The sequence below is a fragment of the Fulmarus glacialis genome, unplaced genomic scaffold (assembly GCF_000690835.1).
Source record: "Fulmarus glacialis isolate BGI_N327 unplaced genomic scaffold, ASM69083v1 scaffold29976, whole genome shotgun sequence".
NCBI classification, from domain to species: Eukaryota; Metazoa; Chordata; class Aves; order Procellariiformes; family Procellariidae; genus Fulmarus; species Fulmarus glacialis.
This window is the reverse complement of record NW_009220586.1, coordinates 1-26,709: the sequence shown is the minus strand read 5'-3', so window position 1 is coordinate 26,709 and position 26,709 is coordinate 1. Positions and strand designations below refer to the sequence as shown.

At 37.6% G+C, this 26,709-nt stretch overlaps 1 protein-coding gene across 1 annotated transcript in view; it reads left to right on the top strand.

The window, feature by feature from the left end:
- Nucleotides 1–19,326, top strand: part of LOC104078975 (serine/threonine-protein phosphatase CPPED1-like) — a 38,084-nt gene extending 18,758 nt beyond the window's left edge. Inside the window, 2 exon segments of the mRNA XM_009580821.1 lie at nucleotides 11,609–12,031; nucleotides 18,935–19,326. Coding sequence (XP_009579116.1) covers nucleotides 11,609–12,031; nucleotides 18,935–18,942 — 431 coding nt within the window. The 3' untranslated portion in view covers nucleotides 18,943–19,326.
- Nucleotides 19,327–26,709: the final 7,383 nt, after the last annotated feature.

Sequence of the window (26,709 nt, the reverse complement as noted above, 5' to 3'; positions counted from 1 at the left end):
TAGGTGTGAATGCCATTGTTGCCCAGGAGCACCATCAGAAGAGTATTGCCATTGCTACCTATAGGCCACCGGGTAGTGTGCTTCGAGCTGACTTTGCAGTGCTGCAGTCCTGGCCTCTTGAGCTTGTTGTCAGCTTATTATGGGAACTTGTTGTGCAAACTGGAGCTTGGCGCCAGGCATGTGTTGTACTGTAAACAGTTTAAACATGGGGTGACAGGGAAGGCCTTGACAATAGAGAGACAAGCTGAAAACAGGGGTCCCCAAACTATAAGCAGCTCATTGATGATCTGTTACTGGTCATTGAGGCAGCCTTGAGAGCTGGAAAAAGACTGCTTTAGCATAACAGGGGGGGAAAAAGCAGCCAAGTAGCAGGGCAGAGCACCTGCTGCAGCTGGGGAAAGCGGTGCCCTTGAGCACCATGCCATGTGTAGTGGTGAAAAGGTATGGACTACCTAGAAAGTCTGGTATCCTGTAAAAACACAAGATCATGAATTTGTGAGGGAATTGTCACTGTCACAGAATCACTGAGATTGCTGGAGATGCAAGCGCACCATCTGCTTCAGCGTCCCTTCCTATTTCTCTCTCCCTTTGCCTGCTCTCCCTCTGCTTCAAGCATCCTGGGCCACTGCCTGCCCTGCTGGGATGTGTGGCTGTCCTGCTCTCTGCCTGCTGCTTCCAGGGACCCCGACTCTTCTGGGACCTTCTCACCTGCCAGCCAACTCCCCATGACTGCATACAGTGCTCTGTGTGTATGTGCATCTCTGGTGCATGTTTTTTCCCCCATAAATTCTGCACGATTCGCTAATACTCTAACTCCTCCATAAAGGCTCAATAAAGCATATCAGTTCAATTCAACCAATTACAATTTTGGGCACCACTATGTGCTTTATGTGAAAAGCAAAACTGCTGGCTACGTGTCTCCTCAAAATTATGTGCCCTATCCTGTCTTCCATGCAAACAGTGTTTTTTCATATAATAATACAGGCGATGATATGCACCAAGATTTTTAAAAGCAGGTGCCAAATATTGAGATTCTGAGTTCATATTTAGGCAGCAATTAAGGGACATGATTTTCAAATCAGCACTTCTCCGTTTGACTTCTGCTTGACAATTTGATGATCAGGATGCAAGATGAGCTGGGCATACTAGCTTTTATACAATCAGTATCTCTTATAAGCTCTGACACATAGCTGTAGAGGGTGAAGTTATTTACGTTCAGAATAGACAGCTTCAGAGCTGAGGAACATCAGAGCTGATGGTTCTGGTGTCCAGACAGCGGTATGGCTTCATTACTGTTTATAATCATTGTAACATTTGAAGGCATCCTCTCTCTTGAGAGAATTACTAACTGGATTATCTTGAGCCTCTTTCCCGTGCCCAAATTTGATGTGCAAGTGCTGCAGTCCAGTATATTTCTGTCTCTTGTTCCTGTTAAATATTGAGTGCTTTAATATGACTTCCTCCAAAAGCATAGTTTTTATAGGTACTAAATCTTAAAGCATAGGCTGCAGCATATAATTACAAACACCTGCCTTACAGGGTAATGCTAAGAAAACTCTTTAGCTTGTTCAGTTTTCTAAATAAAGGGGGAAGCACATACCGTAGCAAATTTTCCTAATCAGAGTGTTATTGTTTAAAACCTGTTGTGAATGTTCTAAATTCTCTCACTTAAAAAACAGCCTTGGGCTTGACCAGGAAAGGTCAGTGAATACCTGGTTTCAGTAAGAGCTGAAGTTGGTACCTCCCAGAAAGTCCTACCTGTCTTTCAGTTTTGGATCCACTAAAAAGGAACGTTGAGATAACATTGAGTTTCACAACTCTTACTATATTTTATAAAGTCCACAGTCATTTGCATGTGTATGTTCTTTCTTTTTAGGAAATATTTCACAGACATTTAATGTACAAACCTGTAAATTTGCAATTGTTTTGCAGTCGATTCAGCCTGATGTCCTTTCTAGGAGGCAGACTGCTGTACTTGTACTTTATTACATCAGATATGAACTAGCTTGTTCACATTTCAATAACTGAATTGTTGAGAGATTTGATGCTGGTGGATTTTGCACATAAGATGTGATATGAATGTAATGCTGAAATCTGCATGCAAATGCACAAGCTGCCAATTATACATTTGTGAACTGAATAAATTACAGAGAAATGTCAGGTCCCATACAAGTTCTTAATGTTGTATACAGCGAATTAGTAAGACATTCTACAAAGGAAAAAAATGCCTGATAATGCTTAATATCTTTCTCAAAAAGTGATTTTACCACAGTAAATCTGGCTGTGAACTGCTTTTATTACTGCTTTTAAACTACCTTTAAATAACCCATTTTGCTAAAACAAAGGAACATTAATTTTAAAAAAAAACTTGCCAGATAAAATTAAGCTGCTCTGCTAGTCCTTCAGGGAAGCATGTATATAAGGAAATATTTTGTAAAGTTTTAATTTTAACTAAAAATATAATAGTTCTTTAAAAAATTCCCTCATCTGGAAGGCGAGAGCATGAATGCTGATGTTTGATTTGTCCATATAACAAGCATATGAGCAGGTTAAAAAATGGTGTCTTAAAATGTGGTTCCAGCTTTAAAAATGACTGTAGGTATGTCACCTTCACTATATTTACTCTTTTTTGCCATTTGAACTGGCTGCTTGGTTTACTAACAAAAGCAAGTTTGTGTAGTTTTTTTAACTCCCATCAGCCTGGACAGCTGGGGAGGAGGCAGCTGTATTCTACTGTCACATGCAGTTTCAGCAAAATTGTCAGCTAAACCCCAATTCCTGAATCTTTGTCAGTGGAGATCCATAATAGAGCACGAAGTAGAAAAGGTACAGATTGGCTGTTTAAGCACAAGGTAGAAGCAGTGGGTTTGAAATGTTTATACTGAATCAGGCTATGGGTAAAAATTTCATTTGTTGAATACAAGGTAATTTTTTTATAAATACGTCACTGACCGATCAAATGGGGCTTTTTTTGTAGTATCACCTGAAATAACATGAACAGTGTTTAAGTTTGGCCTAATTTCCTGACAATAAGTTAGCTTAATCTAAATAAACTCACTGCATCCATTTCTTTTGCTGTTGCAACCTATCAAAAACTTTTATATGCTCGGTAGGATGGAGCCCAAACCAAAAGGATTCTTGGGTATTTTCTTCTCCAGACTCTTATGCTAATGTTAATTAATAATGTCTAAGAATTTGGGTAAGTAGCACATTATTTGTCAAACATCTAATAATACCTATTTCAAGAAATGTCACTATGGTTGCATAAATAAACATTTTATAGTAATTATCTGATTCTAGTAAAACCTAATCGAGCATTCAAAGCCTCCAAACTGCTTAGTGTGAAATTTAATTTGTTCTCATCAGCCCAAGAGTAGGAAGCATGAGAGATTCTCCATGCATGTTTGACAATACATTGCAGTCTCATATTGCAAAGAAACCACTGGGCCATCAGAAGCAAATATTTAATCTTCAGCAAGTATATACTTATTTGTATTTTAGACCATAATCTCTAGTCCAGTCCACAGCTGAACTAAGGAATCCTGTTGACAGTAACTCTCTATATATGAAAATCTTTGAGATGTAATTAATTATACGATTGTCTCAAATCATATACTTTCGTGATACAAGTATCAGTTCTAGATTCAGTACTAGTACTGAAAATCTAGTACAAGTACTAGATTTTATATATATAAAAAAATAAATACAACTATATGTGGAAGCATAGTTAGAATTTACTCCATGTTCTAGTAAAAACTTAATCTCTCAAAGTCCAGTTATAATTTCTTTTCTTGCTTCTTTCTCAGCCCAGAAAGTTTTAGTTCAGCTTATCATATTATCAGTTTTAGCAATTCAACTCCTATCTGTGAACATTTGAAAATGTATACATGGAGCAGACATCCACAGTGAGCTATTTATTTGGCACATTGTACAGTAAATGTATCTCTGTGTTAGAATCTTTGTTGCCTCCTTTGTTTCCTTGGAATTGGATTTGCTATTTGTAAAGAGTAACTTGCACAAGGTCAGTGTTTTGGATTATGCAGGTATGGTCAGATGAGGTGATTAGAACTGTCTTTCTAGATTAAAAGTGTTTGCTTTTTAAAAGGCACATTTCCAGGCTTTTCCATCCCTCTGAATTGTAAAGGATTTTCTTCTTCTTCCTTGGAAGTCAGTGGCAGAAAATCTAACCCACATAATTTTGACTCGATTAATCAAGTTGAACCAAGTCTTTTCCAAACTGCCAACTCTTACGTAGTCAATGGAGGGTAACATGGTTTTAATGGGTAGGAATTGGGCTAGAGCATCCAGTTCCTATCTGTGGCTCCGAGCAAGCTGCATTACCGGTCTGACTATGGCACATTGTCTGTTTGTATCGTAAGCTCTTCTCTGAACACTCCATAGCCAACATGAATGTGGAACAAAGACACAAGCTGGCAAAAGATGATTTGGGCTAAGAGAGGATATTCTAAGGAAGAAGTGGTTTGTCTGAACCATTTACTCGGGCTGGTATTAACTGCCTTTTCATTCTGCACTTGTTCTGATGGCAAAGATGGCTTTGTAAGGGTAGACAATGCCTTAGAGATCAGGAAAAGTACCTGTCTTTTTAAGTAATTGTACCCACTTATTGCAAGCATTTCTCAGTTTAACAGTGAGGAAAATTTCGTCAAACTTAGGGGACTAGTGTTTCAAAGAGTAATTAATCGTGCTGTAACTACTTAATATGAAACTGTAAATATGATGAAGGCCTCAAAAAGCTGTAAAATGGTCACAGGTAGTTTATTTGAAGAAAGTGTGAAAGATTAAAATCTTGCTCTTTCTCTTAAAAATGAACAGTTATTGGAAACAAGACTTTCGTACCTTCAGCTTGTTTTTATTAAGTTTGTTGTTGTAACTCCTGTAACATTGTGGTATTTTTTCCTGGATGATTTCATCAGAAGAACAGACCCAAAGGCAGTGATGGCCTATGCTTCATGTGACAGCTCTGCATAGCTAGGAAATGAGTAAGGATAAGAAAAGCAGAGTTGTGTTTAAGTGAAGCATAGTATTTATTTTCACAGCAGAAGGTGGAACAGTAAATGCCATGAATTAGGTTGTTAAGTGGGCACCTGTGTGGCTGGCACTCAGAAAAATGTCAGCATTTGCAGTCATTATAGTTAATGTCGTGCACCGAAACTCCAGGAGCAGTTGATCCCCTAATAGGCTTCCTCATTCACTTTTGGGTTTTGTCATTGCTTTAATGTAATAATTGTTAATTATTAGCTAAAACTGGAGTTAAATTTTCTTCTTGTTTCAATGCCCAAAGTTATAAAATAAATTTAATTTGTGTTTTCATGCAGGGAAATTCTTTAGTGTGATCACTTTTTGTGTCTCAGAACAGATTATTACTTGTTTCTAACGTACTGAAAAAATCAATCGCTTACAGCTGTAGACAAATAAGTATTTCCGTTCCTGCTTTGCAGTGGAACTAATGAAATGAGGTTCTTCATAAGTTAGGCTGAGTAGTCAGTTTGTCCAGTAGTGAATATAGTCGTATTTACATTCTTTTTAACTGTGTAATTTTTTTTTTGCACATCATAAAATTGTTTTCAGGCTATTTGAATATTAGAAATATCTATGTCTAAAGAAGAGAGAGGAGACATTTTAGCTATTACAGCACAGACTAATCCAGGAAAAACTATTTCAAAACATGACCATACTGGGTTTATTAAAATTGATCAGCTTATCCTTGCGTGTAGTAATTTGGAATGACACAGTGTATTGCATGACTTCATTATGGCAGATGCTAGAAGGGAAACTTTAAGTTTAAAACAAGAAACTATGAAGAGTACAGACTAACAAGAGCACCAGTAAGACTGAACTGGGTGGCCTGATACATCTTTCCTTTCTGTGCTGATGCCCTGTCTATTATCACATTTTTGTAGCATCCTAGGAAAAATGAATGAGAAGTGGAGAGCAAGGTGGTTTTTTCTAACTGTTTATGGGCAATGAGAGAATCATTGCTTTTATGGGATGGTAACATGTAAACAAATGAGAAGAGGGTAAGAGTTTCGCCATGACAGTAAAGACAAGTCACCCGTATTGATGAGATGGGGAACGTTAGGAAAGAAGGTAGCACGGCAAGGAATGGTGTCAGAGCTTTGGGGTGGGAAAGCTCCATCTGCATCAATGCTCTAAAGGGATGCTGGGTTGCATTTGCAAAGATCAGAGAAAACTGAGTATCAGTATTTGAGATGTGACAAGACTAGAACTCAGTTAAACTTTTATTTACGGTAGCGCATAAAAATTAGGTGCTGTAAAGATGTAATTGCAGAAGGAGCCTGTAAGATACAGTCTGATCTCGATGATACCATTGGTTTTGGGCCTGTGCTGTCTTCCAAGTGACAGGCACAGCAATGGGGCTGTCACTGGGCAGGGGGTCAGCTGAGAGATGCTGAGAGGGATGATGTAGATCCTAGTTGTATCCCTGTGAAGCTGGAGCCAACAGCCAGGTATCCAAAATGACAGCAGAGATGAAAGGCTATCCTATTTTGAACAGGAGGAGACTGCTTTCCCACAGAGGGATAGAGGTAGCAGTTAAATTTGTTTCAGTGGAGGTACTTACAAAAGGAACATGCTGTGAATATAGCCTTGGACTCCCCTCTTCTCTTCTCTAGAAAGTTAGGGAATACTACTAGGGAGAGTCCTCTAAATGGCATGCAGAAGGAATAGAGCAACTGCAGACAGTCATGAAAACCAAAAAAACCCGCAAACATCTCAAGAACAGAAAAATGCCCAAAATAATTAGACTCTTTGATTAAAATAATTGTGATACACTGTAAGGCCCAGAAAAATACACAAATCTGTTTGTTTATAAAAATCATGTGATTGCTTCCAACAAGAATTACTTGTCCTTTGATGTTTGATGTCGCAGTAATCCTCCTGATATCATAATAAATTACAGAAGGAATGGGCCCAATGTTTTATAAATTCCATTTTCATTGGTGGTGTTTCGACATTTTTTATTTTGCTTTTATCAGATTTAATTACTATTTCTATTTGATATTTTATATAGTATTTTAATCTGTAATTTAGCTCTTACCTGTTCTTTGATAATCAGTCTCTTGGGTTAAATGTTAGGCAGATTGCAGTTGTCATATCAGGGCTTTTCAAGAGTGTTGCTCGCATAAAAGCTCGTAGTTAAACAATTTTCTTTTTAACTGTCTTCTTTTTCAAACTGAAAATTTGTGCTTTCCTTTAAAAATGATGTGTTTGCAACTCCCCTAAGTTTGGGACACTTTTAAGATGCATTGAAATACTGAGACCAACTAATGTAAAAATCCAGGAAATGATTGTGTTACATTTTTACATGTTGTTAAATTGGCTGAAGACATCTTCGGTAGCTTCATCCTAAAAGTGCCTGCGCTGGTCCTCAGCCTAAGCTGAGCGAAGATGTTGCAGAGACAGAGACCACTGTAACTTAGTGCAAAGCATCAGTGGCAATGCAAATATGTACTCTGGCTCAGTTAGGGCCCCCCTTGCCAAACTTTTGAAGTCAGATGTTAGGTCCACATTTTTTTTATGTCTATAGCCTTTCCTGTAGTAAACCATGACACAGTACTGTCTGTGTCAAGATTTGCAGAACAGGTAAACAAGAGGTACTGTTCTGGCTCCTGAGAAAACCCACCCCCAAAAGGAGGTTTAGAAACAGCAGCAACATCAGTATCACATGTCGAGCTGCAGCAGTTCTGCCCTGCGGCCGAGTCAGCTTGTGCCAGCCAGATCCCTGAAAGTGACTTCTCAGATGATCTTCGGAGAGCAGAAAGTTTTCTGAAATGCAGTGTCATCACGTAATATTGAGTAATTGACCTCTGACGGTCTTTTTCTCTGTGAATTTATGACCAATAGCTTTGATCGTTAAAAGAAGTCCGACTACCTCACTAGAACTTCCATCTCTTGGAAAATGACATGAATTGGAGATCCAGGCCAATACCCCTGCTGTTCCCACCATACCTGTGTCCCCTTGCAGGGGCTGGCAGGCTTCTCCTGCCTTGCGGGGGGAGTACTTGGAGTTCTCCTAACACCAACACAGAAATGCCTGGGGGTACCACCTAATAATACCACTATAACCTCCCCTTTTCCCCCTCCTAATCCATATCAGTAGAAAAATGGGTGCTATTGTTAATTGCTTGCTAATTTTTCATTTGGAATACTTTTGGGGAAAAAGTTACAATGTTGATGGACTTTACTGTAAGTGAAGAGTTGCCTCAGATGCAAAAATTGCAGTCAGCATGTATTGCAGCGATACGGTTTGGGGGTAAACAGTGCTTCAAGTTGTTTTTATAGCTAGTGCATCAAAAAAACCAAACTCAACACTTTGTTGTAGAGGTGCTCTATTCTGTGGAATACCAAAGCGAACTGTAACTGTGGATTAGTAGCTAAAGGATTATTTGGCAGAATAATCTGTGAATTCTGCTGACTGAAGCCAGCTTCAGCAAAAATGCTTTAAAAGTACTTTCTTTCTTGAAATCTGCTCTTTCAGTGAGTGAAGGCAGGTTGTCTTCACTCCTTTAAGCAATGCAGGAAAGAATATTGGAAGTGTTTAGGCAAATAGTGATATAACATACAACAGAAAGATGTACCGCAACAGAGACATTGACATGGCACCTTTATGCTCCTGTTCACATCACTCAGCTTTCAAAAATGATAGACTGGGAAGCTGTGGAAAATTGTAGGCAACCACACTAGCAACAGTTCTCACTTTCATGTTTTTCATAAAAGCCAAACTGCCCTTTATGGGCTATTAATTTGTGAAGTCATTTATCTCCGGGCAAGACTGTATTTACAGAACCTAACATAAGGACATAATATTGTAGCCTGGGATTTAAAAATGTCCCTGCACATGATGCCAGGATAAACAGAACAGAAATTAATTTCAGTTACATCTACCCTGACACTTCCCAAATGATTTTTTTACATTGCCTCTTGGCATTGTATTCTTTTCCTACTCACCTGCAACAAACCTCTATCTAAGCTGAAGAAATACATGTCATCAAATAAAAATGTTCTTCATAATAATTGGAATAATTAATTATAGCTAGCTCTGTGCCTGGTAGAGATAAAGGGGGTATTTTTATGCTGTGACCACTGTAGTTTTCTAGTGGCTTCCTTCTTTTCTTTATCACTTCTTTATCTCCTCTTCTTTATCTATTACTTACCTCGGTTGTAAATTTAGAGGGAGGCCCTTCAGGGGGGCGCTGCATAGTGGTGTGGCTCATTGTAGCACAAATAGTGTGTGCTACTGTAGTACAACTCATGGTTAGTGTGTACGTCTTAGCCCTTCCTCTCCAGCGCTACACCCAGAGAGTACAGAGACATCACTCCACCTGTTCCCACCTTTATCTCCCTGGGTTTCTCTTCTTTTGAAGTTGTTTTGACCTTCCACCAAGAAAAGGTCAAGCCAAGATACAATTGTCCTAAAATAATCTTTACTTAGTATGATTTCCAAGACTCTTTGGGCAAAGACCTTGTTTTCCATTTTGAGCGATGTTTTCTGCAATAAAACACTGAATATGTCTCTCTGTTGCTATAGAAATAAGACTGCATTAAATGAGAGAACCAGTGCCCTGCTGTCGACAAATCTAATCTAAGTGTTAGTCTCTAGAGCCTGAATTTCACCACTGGGAAGAGTGTACATAATTCTACAAATTATTTCTGTAACTTATGCATAAATGTCTTTATACTCTGAAACTGTTAGCTAAATTTCCCAAAGTGATAGCATGGAGATTAACATGGTGTAATGTGTTTACATATATCTTAAAAGAGCCTTCCCCCTCGCCTTTTCCCCGCCCCCCTCCCTCGTACATTTTCATATGTATAGCTTGAAATTTGCAGCTCTTTGCATGGAAGGCAGGGAGTGGCAGAAGAGCAGCTTTCTCAGCCAGGTGCCTTACCCCATGGACAACAAAGTGTGCCAGGTTTATTTAAATTTTTTGTTTCATTTTTTAAAATCGAGGTCCTCCAAGTAACATGAGATGTCATTTGCTCTGTTTTTTCTAGGATTAATAAGGATATTTTCCATAACTGGAAGGACAGCCTAAACTGACCAAGGTCCTGGTACATTAATATATCCCACAAACTGATCTGCCGTCCACTACTTTCTAAACTACACTTGGGTATCATATGCCCAGTATTTTCCCAAGTTACTCAAAGATTTTATTACAGTAACTTTCTACCCTGTACAGCAGTTAAACACAAGAGTTGTGGATTTTGACTTTATGCACCACATATCAAATCTCACATCCGTCTTTACATTTAGACATAATTTAGACATAATATGAATGGTTTTTTCCCCAGTATTTTTCTAAAGCCGTAGAATTCCAGTAACAGCAATAAGGTGATACTTAAGCCTGTATCTATAGGGGTGGAAAAGGAATTGAAATCCTCGCTAATAATTGTTACTAAGGGTCAGTATTTGTCAACATATTGATCATAAGTATTTTGAAGAAACTTGGAGGGAAAAAGTCTTTTATCTCATAGTTACATTACAGGAATCCCTGTAATACATTTCTATGTATAATATATATGTGTAGTTACAAAAATAGAACACAATTTAAAAATACATGTTGATTGATTTGCATAGACCTGTATGCAAATGTATGTTATAAAACTGATTTCAAAGTTCTTGTAAAAATCCTGTTACAACTTCTTCATCTTAAAAAATGCAGCTATTATTTATGAAATGGGACTGTGTTAGATACATGTTATGTATTGCAGGACAAAATACAATTTATAAATGTTCAATTTAATTCATGAGTAATAAACGTATCAATGGCCTCTGATTAAAGATTACTCTTTAGAAAACTTAAAAAAACCTTTGTCATTAGAACAAAATAACTGCTTTTTTAAAAAGAATCCTTCCTAAATTTTTCCCAGTGATTGTAAATTAATCTAGCAATTAGATAAACCTTCCTAGATAAGGACAAATTTCTGACAACCAGAAGAGTAACTGTCTGGGTATGCATATTAATATAAAAACAGAGATGCGGGAAAAACTAGCAAAGTACACAATTGCCTTTCTTTGAAATTAATGCCGTGCTCATTATTGAAACAGTCTCATCATATAAACAAGTCGCCACAAGATACTAATTATATTTTTGCTGTTAAAGTAGTTCTTGTAATGAAAAAAACCCAAACCTTAATTCCTTTGCACAGCCATAAAATATAAACCAGAAGTTGACCTGGTTTTTACCCTTGTGTAAAGCTGTTACACCATCCAACGTTGCTGCATTTTTTCGCCAGATCATCATCTATAGATGAAAAGAATCAGCCTGCTACAGTTTTTGGTGCAAAACACTGACCGTTATATGACCTACTGCTATGTTATCTGTTGGTTCCTATCCAGAGCCTTGCTAAGGCAAGTTACTGAAAATGGCCAAGTACTTGATAAGGGAGGGAAAGGGTTGAGTGGACATAAAATATTAAAGTGAAGATGTATTCTGGATCCCTGCGTATTATCATGATCACATGTAATATAGAATATTTTCTTACTATGCATATTGCCATAAACAAAAGCTAACGAGGGTAGGAAAAGATAGCATAAACACTAAAATGTGTTTGCTTTTTTCTATAGGAACTCAATGGAGAAAGGACCAAGAGCAAGATTTAAAGAATGTTCTGAAGAACACTGACCAGGACATCCCATTGGTATTCGTCAGTGGAAATCATGATATTGGCAATACTCCAACAAGAGAAACAATAGATAATTATTGCAAGAAGTGGGGAGATGACTACTTCAGCTTTTGGGTTGGAGGTGTTTTCTTCCTTGTGCTGAATTCTCAGTTATACTTCGATTCTTCCAAATGCCCTGAGTTAAAGCAAGCCCAGGATGTGTGGCTCAATGAGCAACTGGCTGTCGCTGAAAAACATAAATGCAAGCATATAATAGTATTTCAGCACATCCCTCTGTTTCTGAGAAAACCTGATGAAGACCACGATTATTTCAACTTGGAAAAATCAGTTCGTCAAGAGATAATGGAAAAGTTTCATAAAGCAGGTATTTTCTCAAATTTTCCTATTTTTGAATTTTTGTTTAAAATTGTTAATAGCTATGCTGCCAGACAAAACACATTTAACTTAAATGGTACTGTTTTCAAGGAGTTTTAGATACTGCTTATAAGCCTCATTGTTCCCCGCAGGTCAAAATTATCAACTGAATCTAATCACTTGTAAAAAGTACCAAACAAAATGTAAAACTTTGAGTGAAAAGTAAAAAACTAAAAGTGAAAAACTCTTTAAAATAAATAGCAAGGATTCTATTTTACAAGTACCGATAGATGTAAGACAACCTGAGTTTTTCCTGGCTAAGGAGTGGAAGATAGGTGTTGCCATAGAAGAAAAAATACAGAATTTATGTTTTACATAAAACATGGAAACAGAATTCAGAATTACCTTGGAGGTTGTTTTCTCCCACACTGAGCCAATTTTAAATCAAGAGTGTAATGTACTCCAGATTTATTCAGTGTTAAAAACAGTCTTGCTCTGCTAAGATCAATCCTTTGCATATCCATTACTAATAGGGGCCACTTCTGGGATGAAGGGCAGGTGGAACATGTGCTAAACAAGTATATTGTACCAAATCCCTTAGCTTTGTGTGATGACACTGGAGTGCCACGGAGACAGACACAGTACACAGCTACTCCTCCATGCTGTTCCCATTGTTTCCTGTTAATTGCTTTCATGTTCCTGGGGTGTGCTAGTCCCTCAAAATTTCCTGCCAGCCTGCCATCGCTACATCGGAGTGTCGTTTTCTCTGTATCTGTATCCTTTGCATATCCATTACTAATAGGGGCCACTTCTGGGATGAAGGGCAGGTGGAACATGTGCTAAACAAGTATATTGTACCAAATCCCTTAGCTTTGTGTGATGACACTGGAGTGCAGTGTATCTGTAAGAGAGCACGTTACTTGGATTACTGAACAATGCAAATTGTTTATGATATCGTTCCTCATTTACCATATAATTGCTAAGCCCGGACTCATCTGAAACCAGCCTAATTTCCAAGCTCTGAATCTCCTACTGTTTCCAATCAGTGGGGCCAAAATTCACAGCTATCTGAGGGCTCTCCAGGGGACTGACATATTTGCAGATTCAAGATCTACAAGTGGTTTTTTTCCCCTAAGGAGACACGCTGAGAATACCTCATATCTTTTTTAATTTTTGTGCTAGTGTTAATATAGTGGGAAGTATTGCTATTGGAAAGTTGGGCAGCTAAATGACTGCTTACGTACTGCTGGCTAAAAAAAACACAACATAGTTCACTGGAGAGCTTGTTAGCAGATGGACATTGCCATACAGGTGTATCCCAGTAAATAAGCATTAATGTGGAAACCAAAGCAGTTCTGTTCTAGAGTTTTCTGTCATCCAGATGGTTTACTAACATTTGGCAATACAGTACTGGGAATATAATTAATCAAGAGGTAAAAGAAATTATGCAAAATGTTATCATTGTAACATTTATCATTGTTACGTTATCATGTTTCTTAGAGGGATATTTCAGACTGATTCTCCTAATGTGTATCCAGAGGCTTAATCGAAACTTGGGTGGGCTTCAAATGATGGGGGAGAGGAACACAGAATGGGAAGCCGGCAATACAAGACAACTCTACAGAAGAAATTCCCAAACTCCTTTCTGTGCCAACATCCCTCCATCATTTCCCGTTGTGTCCCTCATTCCCATCCCTAAAAATCCTCCCAAAATGACGTGTTGTTTGGTTCCTTCATGAATATGTTAAAACATTGATCTTTTGCTTGCTGTTTTATACAGTAAGTAAATGAGTCAATAGGTAATATTCGCAATCCAATAATCAAACATTTTGCTAATTAAATGAATACAGAGAGCAAGCAGCTTAGCATAACTCAGACTGCTGAGAAAAATTAGCTGAATCAGAAGTTGGCTCAGAGTTTCCTTAGTAACGGGGGCATTCTGTTTCCATTTTATTATTCAATTGGAAAACAGTCTTTGTAAGACCACAAAATGTTATCAGTGGATTGCAAACAGGCAGTTATTATGGTAGAATAGATGCACAGATATGCAATGACTCCACTTATTTTCTGACTCTCTGCTTTGCTGAAGAATAATCGATTTCACCATATCATTAGACACGAAATTGGTTTTCCCCCAGTTTACTTCACACATTCTTGGAGGAGTAAAACATAGAATATTGCTAATGAAATCCCAGTCTACTTTTTTTAATTATGAATTGCAGTTTAAGAAGGCTAACCCCTTAAGGCACTTAATTTAGAAATTTGGTATAACTGTTCATTCTGGAAAAAGAAAGTAAGTCTGCCTTTTTAGTAAGTCCACCAGGCTGCTGCTAGTCTTCTTCCCCTGACCTGTCACCAGTCTTTCCTTCCTTCTGCTCTCTCGCTCTCTGATTCAGTGTTTCCAACCGCTCCCAAGGTTTGCTGTGTAATTATGGAAAATTTCAGTATAACATGCATGTTTTAGGGGTTGCTGTGTTTGGCAATGCAATGTTATTAGATGGACATCATATTTCAGTTGTTGATAACCCAGGATCAGACCTGGAACTATCCCAGTTTTCATGTTTATACTTTTTGTAAAAGCGTCAAACAGAGAGTCATAACTCACCTGGTTAGAGAGAGACAGGAAAGGAAGGACAATCTAGTAATTCAGGTCTTTCCATGAACAAAGAAATAATAATTATAATTATTATAATAATCAGATACTTAATGTATGGCGATATTGCACAGGTGCTTTAAAGTGAGGTATGCAACTTCAGAAAATTATTATTTTAAATTCAGAGCCCAGATCTTCTGCAGTTATTCTCTTCTAATCACTTACATAATGTTTTTGGTTTAAGTATCCGCTTATTACAAGCAGAGATAAAAGACTAGCTGTAGAGGCTACATCTGGTACAAAATACTGAATTACGTTTCTCACATTAGAAATGTCCTTAACAGTTGGGCTAATTAAAGATAAAATCATGTCCTTATGATAAATATTTATAAATTGACAATTTGGCACCTGTAAATATGTATTGCTACTATGCAAAGTTAAACTATACTTATAAGCTGCACGTCTAAGAAATCCTCCTAGCCCATTTTTTTTTTAAATGCATTATAACAAGTATTGTCCTTCGAAAAAGTTATTTCAGTGACAGTGCAAATCAATTCAGTTGAGAACATAGTTTATCATTTAAGTGAAAATATATTTCTGAAAGCATATTTGTATAACTTCTGGAAGCTTAGCCTCAGTTGTCAAAGCTCTGTCTCCTCTACATGCAGAAGCGAAGCACAGAAAAAACCTGTGTGCAAGAACTGTGAATGAGCTGACCCGCATTCTCATTTGTGAGATCTGCTGGAGTCAATTGACTCTGCTGCGTGAAATGCATATTCAGCTTTTAAGAATTTTATAGGGCCGATATATTGTATAACTTCTGGAAGCTTAGCCTCAGTTGTCAAAGCTCTGTCTCCTCTACATGCAGAAGCGAAGCACAGAAAAAACCTGTGTGCAAGAACTGTGAATGAGCTGACCCGCATTCTCATTTGTGAGATCTGCTGGAGTCAATTGACTCTGCTGCGTGAAATGCATATTCAGCTTTTAAGAATTTTATAGGGCCGATATAAATAGGTTTTGTAGGGAAAATAAAGAATCCTGGTAGTGGTCTAGCCAAAAATCAGGTCTGCATGTCATGTGTCTTTGATAAACCTAAGTAATAAATTAGTTTTTAAATTTATGTAATAGAAGACATGCTTTTTCTTACATATCTCATTCCAGTATGATTTTCTTAGGATGTTAAAGATTTTTTTTCTTCTATGACCTGAGAAGTATGGGTATTTTTGTTGAGCTATGGTCAATCTTCTAAAGATTTTTTTGTCCTGAGAACCATCACTGACACACTGAAATTACTTACATTACTTAACACAGTATAGTGATAAATGTTTCTTAATGGCCCTAATGAACTAAAACATTTAAGCAGATGTCTGAAATTGTTTAAAAGCTCTGTTGAATAAAACCTAAATTAATAGCTGGTTTTTCACCAACAAAGTTGAGAAAAGAATTTTTGGTTCACAGTGAGATGAAGAGTATAGGTGGTCTATCTAGGTGAGAGATTTTGCATCCATGAGATAATAGGTATAAAATATAGAAGGAAATTCCCTGCAGTCTCCAGCTTCTTTTAATTAAAAAGTTTTAAGTTCATCTAAATGTATTCAAAGCAATTTTTCAGATGTGGTCAAAAATACTTAATTTATACATATGGGGAAAAATAACAACCTAACTTTATTAAATGGCATATTTTTTTCATTATATTTGTGATAGTAGGTGCTGTAACTTCTAACACCTTTACTCATTAGAAGAGTGTGATACCTATATTCTCCTCTTAGAAATGTTATGACAGGAGAGTAGTATTAAAGAAGCAGCTTTCTGAACATCCACAGCTGAGATATATTTGAGCACAAAATTAAAGCATGGAGTGCTGAAAGCTGTTGTTTCTAAAATTTACCAGACAACATATGCTATGTTTCATTATTTTCTTTGTTGTGTAATCAAAATTGACAAGGGAGTAATATTTTCTTCTTCCTACCATTGAGACCTTGATCACCATACACCGAGTGAGTAATCTCAGTGCTTGCTTATGTGTCACTTTGTCAGTATTTAAGATAACTTAGATTTAAAAACTCTCAACTTAAGTGATTTAGATCAACCTCTTTCAACCTCAAATTATGCACTCATGGTACAGGTAGAGTGACCAAATTTGCTATCTTCTATGTCACTGTGTAAGAACAGTGATTTTTAAGACCGTTCCCCATAGACTTTTTTTCCAGACACTCAGCAGCAAGTACAAAATACATTTATTTAGTATAGTCTGTATCGATATTAAGTAATATTTGTTCTTAGATAAATTTTTGAAATCTGTTTTTTCCACTAGGCTGTAGTTCTGGTTGATAAAAACTGCTTTGCAATTCTTAGAGCACATGACAAGCCAGGATTTTTGTGGGTTTGTGTCGGGTCTATGAGAAAGCTTCACTTTCAAATGGAAAAAGTAGCAAAACCAGGAAATAAATTCCACTGAAGGGTCAGAAGAGGCATTCACAAAAATTAACGTGAAGTATAGAGTGACCTTCTACAGACAGCACCTCTAAAGGCTTATTTAGACCAGCACTCTAATTAGGTGATCTGGAATCACCCTCTGGCGGTGCCTGTTTTTTCTCCTCTGATTATATATAGGAAAAACAAGTGAGACTAAGATCCTTCTCTATATAGCTGTATTCAGCGTTGTCCTATATAAAAATACTTTTGACATAGATACACTTCACAAATATCTTGTCTCCCACTTACACAGACCCACTGACCACCAGTTGCATCAAGCTCTGGATTCTTTAGTCTACAAAGCAAATTTAAGGAAGAGTTTTCCTGCAGGTTTGCAGGATCATGTTTGCAAACAACAGTACCTGGGATATTTTTATTAAGATGCTTATGGTGCTATGCGCTGTAAATTCTAATTATTCAGTTCTATTTTATTCACACAACTTGTCTGATGAAGAAGGTAGGATAACACAAAGCTTCTAAAGAGCTACACAAAATAATTCTAGAATGTTGTTATTTAAGGTTGACTGAAGAGGTTATGAAATGGAGTGTGATGATCGCCAACACTTACCAGTGGGACTATTTCCTTCTACTGGAGCTCTGTTGGTGGGAAATGATTGGGCTTTTTTTTTTGAGGACAGAGTCTGAGAACTGCCTGAGCAACTGAACAGTTCTGTTAACAGTGCTGTGACTGATGCTTTCACATCTTTCTTTGCTGCTGTAACACCTGCTTGGCAAATGGGGTCATGTGAGCACTCTCAAATTACAATGAGATAAAATCAATTAAATTCCACAGGACAGATTTTGTTTACAAAGACTACTAAATATTATCATTCGCTTTGTAGCACTGGAGTCTTGAAAAAATGATGTACACCACCTGCCCAGGGGAGAAAAAAGGTACGGCAAAAAATGCCTATGGTTAATGTGTGCTCTTATAGGGAAGCTGAAAGAACATCATTTTGGAGTGCAAAATTGTTCTGAGAACAGGTATTACTGTTGAACTGACCACGTCGTTCAGCACTTCAAAAAGCAGATGTATGCTGCAAGTGAAAGGAAGAAAGAAAAGCCAGTTAGTGCCTGATACTCCAGGGGAAGTGCTCAAGATCAATTTATTCTTGTGACTTAAATGGTTGTTATTTGCCAGAAACATTGCCTTTTAAAAAATATGTATCTACACATACCTGTGTGTGGTGTACACACACACACACACACATCTCTTACAATAGCATCTCCCTGCGCCTGGATACTACTTATTTTGTTCTCCTGCCTATGAAAACTCTGAAAGAGTACTAGAGTGTTGATAACATTCAGGTTTTTCACTCAGTACAATTTCATTTCTTTACAGAACTTCTCCACCTATTTGCTTCCATTTTGGCTCTACTGCTGCTCCTCTCTAGCTCCTGCAGTTTTGGGGACAAATATATATAGGATCAGCTTTTGCTAGTATATCCTCTTTCTTCAGTCCTTGATTGAGCAAGAGGTTTGGCCAGTGAAGCAGTGATTTTTAGATAAGCATAATTCTATTTTAAACCTAATTTTATCATTAAACTTGAACAGCTAACATAAAAGCAGAGTAACTAGACCAGAATGATGATCCCTATAGCCCAGTCTCCTGCTTCTCCTACTAGCCAAACCTTTGCGAAGAGCACGAGACACCGAAGTGCATAATAGTATTTCTTCCAAATACTCTTCCTATCTCCAACAATTTTTCTTTCGGGGACTTACTGTATCATATTAATGTTATCAATATAGTGCAATTTAGTCATTCTTTTATAGATTTGTTCAGTTGATTTTTGAAAACTCTCAACTTTCACAATGGTCTGCGGGGGGGATTTTCATGTTTCACAGCGATGTGAAGAAATGCCTCCTTTTGTTTGCTTTGAACTTCACCTGTAGTCCATATTGAGAGCCATAAATTTGTAAATGAAATGCAGTGACCATTGATTCATGTCTGCAGTTACTGTAAAAAAATAGTTCACTAATCAGCACTTAAAGGGTGATTATTTGGACCATGTGATAAATTTCATTGCTCAGCCAGAACCACTTTTTTCCCCAAAATTCTCTACAGAGTGAATGGGAAGAGAAGCAAGGTCTGTATGTACCCATTACATATTTATTATGTCATTCATATTGCACTAATTTAGCCTTCTCGTTCTCTTACAGTCTCATTTGCTTTTGCTGAGAAAAGCATTTATTTAATTGAAGGCTCAGTCTAAATAAAGCATGCTACTGATTGCCTATGCTGATTATTCCAGGCATTCTCTTCCTAATTTGGAAAATCTGCTTGCTTTTCTTTGATTTATTTTTATATTGATAATTTTCTTCCTATATTTTTACACTGTTCGTAGTGCTGGGTTGAGCAGTTTGATTTCCAACTGAGGCTAGGCAGTCGCATTCTGGACACAGCAAACCTGCCTCAAAATGGGTTTTGTACGTTGGGAACTAGAGTTGGAAAAGAGTTTCTTCTGAATTCAGGGTTTTTTGGAAGCAAGCTATGGAAGTGAGTGTAATTATAGAAATTGGAGTCAGTCACCCCTGGAATTTAAACTAGTTCAAGTCTGAATTCCAGCCCGGTATCATCTGATTGTGTGAGAAAAATTGTTTTCTAGGTGCATGTTTCTTTCTGAAATTATTTTTAATATTTCAAGATAAATGTGGGTGCATTATTTTCCATCCTGTTTTAACCTACTTGGATTTCTGTAATCATTGCAACCAGATTTCCTTTGAGACTAGGGCTCAGTCTGTATTTCTCGAATTAAACTAGCAAACATAAAATTTCTTAAGAAGTTAGGAAAACAGATGTATTTTACAAAATCCTACTGTTGCATTGGAGATTTCTTCCTGTTACCTAGTCTTTCATATAGCAAGCTAGTGTGTACTATCACTTCAGATCTCATTAATATTGTCATGTACAATGTTCCACTACAGTTCTTTCATTCTTACAAGCTGTTGAACTCTGCTACTGTAGGAGCTCAGATTACCAGAAGCTGGAGACTTACAACAATACTCACAATTTGGTAGAGGAAATCTTGCCAGTAAAAAGCAAGTCTCTCCTTTCATTTTTACTGAAATACCACTCTGTGGGAAGACTGCTGATGCTTATGACAATACTTTAACAGTGTAAGCTTTCTGAGTGATATCCAAAGAGCACACTTGATTTTATTTATTTATTTTTTAAACCAGGGCCTTGAAAGCCCATGCATCCTATGCATGCTGACTGTCACCTCTGCCGGGCTCAGATTATCCTGAATGCCCCTACACAGATATGGTCTTGATTGCCTAGGGGTGATTTCTCCCACAGGGAGAGGGACATGGCCACCCCACCTTGCTCACACATGAAACCACTCTCTCCCCTCAGTCCTGCCTGAGGGGACGGATAGAAGGCCGGCCATTGTATTTCTAATAATAGTGTTTATGTGGTAAAAGAAAAGAACACAGAGAAAAAGGGAAAAAAATACAAAATTTTAAAAATCACATTACAGTTCAGTAGCATAATGTTATGGAATATACCTGTTGTCTGTTTACTAAAGCAAAAAGATGACTTGGCTAGCATTTCACTTCTAAAATAGAGACATTTTATAATGACTTAACTACTCCTTAAACAGAAAGGCTGGTGAAAACACTGAATGAAAAAGATGTGGTTGTCTGTTGGTCCACATAGAGAAGGCAGGCCATAGTCCCCTTTCTTTCCTGCCCCAAATGGAGTTGAAAACATGCCCAGTCTTCCACATCCTTCCATTTTTCTATGCTACAGAATACAACAGCAGCAGAGTACTAAGTAAGGGAGAAGAGTCTGGGAATTACAGGACTGCAACTGCACAACAAGCTAAGACTGGGATGTAATCACTCTGAGGGGAATTATCCATGAGACACAGCTAAATGCCTTTGTTCTCTTACAGTGCAATTATGTCAAAATCATGCTGACCCTTTTCCCTGGTGCTGCAGAACTGTTGTTTAGAAGGATTTCTCTGAGTGATAAACTATAATTTGTGGGAAGAAGATGCTGCACTTTTAAAATTCTGTAAAATAACCTCAGCTTCTCCTGCTAACAGACGAAGTGCCTTCTGCATGATATTCAGTATGTAGTTTCTTTTCATGTAATGAAATATTTAATCATCTGATCTTGTCAGAAATAAAATCAACAGCATGCTAACAACACTGGGGTAGCTAAAGTTTTCTTTCAAATTTTTTTCCGTATCACCAGGCCTGAAAGAGGTTGCGAGTATTTCATATAGGACTCAGTTTCTTTCAGAACATTATACTGCTTTTGGTTGTTTGGGAACTCAGAAGTACTGTAAGATGGTCATCATTACAAAGAATATTCTCTTCTAAATCAGAGCTACTGCAGTCTGCGAGGATGTGATGGTTGTATACATGCAGTTGCTCCTGAGCCTGGTTGGCCTGGTCATCCCTTTCTGTACCAATCTTTTCCTTGAAACATCCAAAGCAAATAGACACTTGTTTAGATCTCTTTCCTTATTAGGCCAGTTTAACAGTACCCATTACACCATCTGTGTAAGAAAAGCCCTTTTTAATACAGCGTGCTGGTTTGGTTCACAAAGCTTGAAGAGAGAACCAAGAGAAAAAGAGAAAATGGAAATGCCGGTAAAAATTGTCCATCTTACCAGAGCTGTTAAACTGAGAAAGACGCAAATCGACAAGAGCTTGCTGAAGTTCTTGCAATGACTACCTATTTGGTGAGCTGGCTTTACAAAGCAACACTGGAAATAAGGGAGGGGGAAAAAAGTCTTCAGCAGTCTTTTTGAATTTTCTGTTGAGAAATGTCTGCAATATAAACCATGAGCAAAGTGTTCATACCATGTTTTTGACTTGGAAAAAGGTTTCCAAATTAAAATATGAATTTTTTTTGAAATTTTTTAAAAGTGAGTTGTGCTTTAAAGATTCTGCTTATGAATGAACATACAGATAGCATCAAAGGTAGCATGCTGAATTACATGAGCTATTAATTACCCTTCTCAGCACTTAACCTCTTGCCTTGCCAAAGCCACTGTGTAGCCTTACAGTCTGGAGTGACATAATGCAGTGTGTGAATTAGCATAAAAACAAAGTATTTATTAACTCGTTTCATGGTCAAGCTAACAAAGAGTCTAAGGCTTATCAACATATGTAAGTATTACATCTCTTCAGATGACTCTTGAACAATCCATGTTCTGGTTGGTTGTTATGTCATGAATTATTTATGCTAAATAGGCTGCTTTGGGCTCACAGAATTTGTACCATAATAGGTATTTCATTATTTGGTAGGAATGCATTATTCTACCGGGAAAGAGAGTTATGATCAGATCTTTGGAAACAGCAAATCTTTTTGTCTTTCAGATTCAGCTTTGTTAGATCAGAACTAAAAAGGACTTTTTGTGCTTGATCAGAAAATGATGGTAAATTGCATACTGGCAGGAGGACATCTTTGGTTTACTAACATCAGAATCAATTCCTGTATTTAAACCTTTTTCTACAAAGACACTGATTTTTTTTCAGATTAATTGATTCTGAAAACTCATGTTTGGTGTGCAGGCATGGTTTTAGGTGTTTCCAGAGCAAGTCTGGTATCCAACAAGATGGTGCCCATTCTGAGTCTCTGGCTTCCAGTCCTGTTCTGATAAAAAATGAATTTGGCGGTTCAGGCCTTTTTCCCCTAACAGATACTCAGTAACTGTTGTATTGTTATGCAGTCTGACATCAGACGATGATGATCACAGAGACAGTGTGTGTGTGATTTGTTTTGGGGTTTTTTTATAGTAATTATCTGCACAGTTTTTTACTTTATTCTGATTTTAATCCCTTTTTTTTTTCTTTTAATGAATAATCCATTATGTATGTATAGCGTCTTGCAGTAATGGATCCTGCTTTTTTTGGTTAATGGATACTGTGAAACCTCCAGTCACATTTAAATTCAAATCACTATGTATTTCATAAAAAACAAAATAATGAATGCTTGTGAAGGTGCAATCCTTTGGACATTTATTTACACAGTAGTTTTTTTAGTATTTCATACAGCTTTTATATCAAAGCTTTTCCCAACTGCTATTTCAGAAACCAGGGATTAAAAACAAATCGCTGCTCTACCTCTTTTTTTTTTTTTTTGGTAGTGGGAAGAGACTGTACCTTTTTGTGTATAGCTGGATGCATTTAACTGACCTGAGGGTACCTTAAAGTAGGCTATAAGAATGAGGCCTGCCAGGACACTGTTCTTTTGTCACAGAGTTTAGGAAAAAATAAGAGGATGGGGAGGGGTTGCTAGCAACTTGACAGTATTACTTCAGAAGAACATCTGAAATGAATAAATTAAATTTGAGTGCATACATCTCTCAGATTCTTTTTATGTTTAAGATCAAAAGCAAGTGCAAAGTAAATTGCCTGCTTGTCATCTTAGTATTATTGCATTGACTGGTTCAGATTTCCTTCTTATGCTAACTAACAAAAGCGAGTGGAATACAGTTGAGTGAACAAAAAAGTGCTATTGAAGAAAAAACATCATCAGTTAGACTTCTGTTAATACACAGCAGTGACCTGTTTGTTTCTTTGTTCAAGATGTAACATATTGTAACGCAACAGTAACAAGAATTAATACTAGCACTGGAAATAAAGAGTAACTGAAAACTGAAGACTGGGCAAAATTTTCACTGGGAGGTATCTAAAGCAGATACTGAATTCTAGCAGAGGCTGATGCTAAGCAGCTAGATCCACAAGGGCATTTCAGCACTGAACACCCATCTAGTGCAATTAGGATCTGAATGACATACATATGCTAGAAGGGGGAATTTGGATGAACAGTACCCAATAACACCAGCTTGTTTAGGCAGAATCTGCCTCCCATAGCCAACAGGAGATAAAAGAGGTTTTAAATCACATCCTCTCTCGTATCAGGAATCATATTTGCACTGCTTACAAATCACTCTTACTTCAGTTCCATACCGAAATACCTTCTTGAGTGTAGGCAGTTAGCAGACGTTAAACGCAATTGTGATGAAGTTGCAGTATTTGCCTAAGAAGAACAAAGCTGCATGATTCGTGGGCCAAACTTTTTACCTGGTGTCTGTCTGCTGTCTAGGATGGGTTTCTCAGAATCTTCCCTTGAATTCTCAGACAAGGGGAGATTTTTGGTTTTCTTACAGCATAACTAAAGTTGCTTTATTACTTTTGTATCCTCTGTCCTTCTCATTACACTGAAACTGTATGTCGGGGTTTGGTTTACATATATGATGACACAAAGTCTTGGCTTTTGTTCCTCTTGATTCCAAAGGTTAAATTCTCTGGATGGTGGGAAGATGCTACTTTAGGAATACGGATCCTTCCAGTAAAAAGAGAGCACTTATTTCCCTTACAAAGCGCTTATTTCCCTTACTAAAAGTGTGTCACATGGGTTTATACCTCACTATGGTTTTATGATCGTTAGTTTTTCCTAACGTTTTCATAGACTAAAGTAGTTTTGCTTACCTGCAGAAAAAGTGGAAAATAATGAAAAGAACTTGTTACTGTAGTAGCACTGTCACTTACTGGAAGCTGGTAAGGGTATTTTACAGATCCAGCTGGTGCAGTAATTAAGCAGGCCAAATGTTAGGTTCCTAAATGTTCAATCCTTGATCCTTCATTTAGCCGCTGCTTAACTCTGCAAGGAAGGACCAAGATATAGTCGGGTCCATGCTAGATGTGTGCCTGAGAGTGGAATCTAGAATGTTGCTGGAGACTGTTGGTTATTTGTTAAGTGCTTGAAGGACAGGAAAAGTCCTACATACGTGGATCCATTACAGGCAGCTCAAAGCTAGAAGCAAATTGGCAACATTAAGCTTAGTGTGTCCTCCCCACAAATGTCTTAACACAGAAGCTGCAATAAGCAGCCTTATCTACTCAGCATCCTCTCCTAGCCCATCAGGGCTTGCTCTTTTAAGGACAATGCCACAAGCAAGATGGATTCCACTTTAACAAGTAGGATGTCATACGTAAAGTTCCCACAATGTTCAGTTTTGCTCTCTGTATTAAGAAGCAAGAGAAGAGAATGCCCAGCCATGCCATAAGCAGCACTAGATGGGCATGTTCTGTCTGTCACTGCAGAAAGGTTGTGGGGGTAGAGGGGGCAAGTACAGCCTCATTTGGATAGGTGTGCATATAATGAGAAAGAAACACTTAGTTCTGCTGCTTGAATTGCTTAAGTATGTTACATTGGACAGTCGCTATAATAAGCTGCAACATGGTAGGAGTTGAGAAATGACTGCTCACTCTCAAACTGACTGCAGCATCGGTTGTAAAACATCTTTATATTACGATTTTAAGGACCCAAATAATATCTAGAAAGTACAGAATCTCTGCAAAGAGCCCGTTATGTCACAGGGCTTTTATATTCCACCATCGCCTTCTGAGGTATTCTGATTGGGTTTAAAAAAAAACAAAACAAAACAAAACACGAACTGTTTTGCTAGGTTCCTGCAGCTGAGTCAGAGTCAGCTCTCAAAGTTATTATGCTGACTTACAAGCGTAACTCATACACCAGATAGATGAGCAAGTTACACTGAGAAAGAGAATTAGTACTGATAAACTAAAATAGGATAACAGACAAGTTCTAGCTGATAATAACCATATATCACTATTCAACGTAAAGGTAACTTCATTCTCTATTTTCCACTTCGAGTCATTTGCTGTTTGAGAAGGGTTTGGATTTTGAAATATGAAACCCCGTGTAGCTTTTACCAGGCACACAGCAGAATAATTTATATCTTGCTTTCCAAGCTGCTTAATTTTTAGCTATACTTTGAGCCTAGTTTATATATTTTATATCAGTCTTCAAATCACTCACTCCCACAAAAGTAAAGGATTGATGTAGCCAACTGTCTTAAGACAGGTTCACCTACTTCCCTTTTCATTTAATCACTGTGAAAGAGGTCTAAATCTACTGCAAGAGAAAGGGTGGAAGGTTTTTCTGGCTAGAGAAGTAAGGATTTCCTTGTGATGTTACAGCGTGTTCCTAATCAGCTCTCTGCCTTTAAATTGCCTCTACTCTTTTCCAGAAGGCAAAATCAGTTGGTGCTAGCTTTTTTTTTTTTTTAAAATGTCGTTTAAGGTTATAGTATCTCACAAATTACCCATTTTCTGGCCTACCACTTGAACAGGACTAAGCACGTGTTACCTTTTGTGTTAAGCATGGAATGGCAAATTGCTGGAATATATAAAAAATAACAAATGGAGTTTGGTGGTGTCATCACAGTGTCCATCCCTGTGTATCTTTATAGGCTTGCTCATTATTCTGTAATGATAAAAACAATGGTTGGAAAGGTAATTATCAGTGCTGCATATTTAAGGATAGCTTTTAGCCTGGGGTGTGAGCAAGACCCTCGCCGTGTGCAGAGGAAAGGCGTGCCATCAGGGAGCACCTCACACGGCCCACAATAGCCGGCACTTGTCCCCATGTGTGCTAAGCTTCACTCTTCTCCCCGGTCCTCCTCAGGAACAGGCACATGTTTAGACCTTTGCTTGTTAGTTTATTTTTCAATATAAACACAAAGTATGTTCAGCAAGGTACAGCATCTATAGAATAGTGCTAGCAAAATATTTTTCTGTTATAGCACAGTGGTTTTTTAATATATTTTAATCTGTTAAATATTAACAGATTA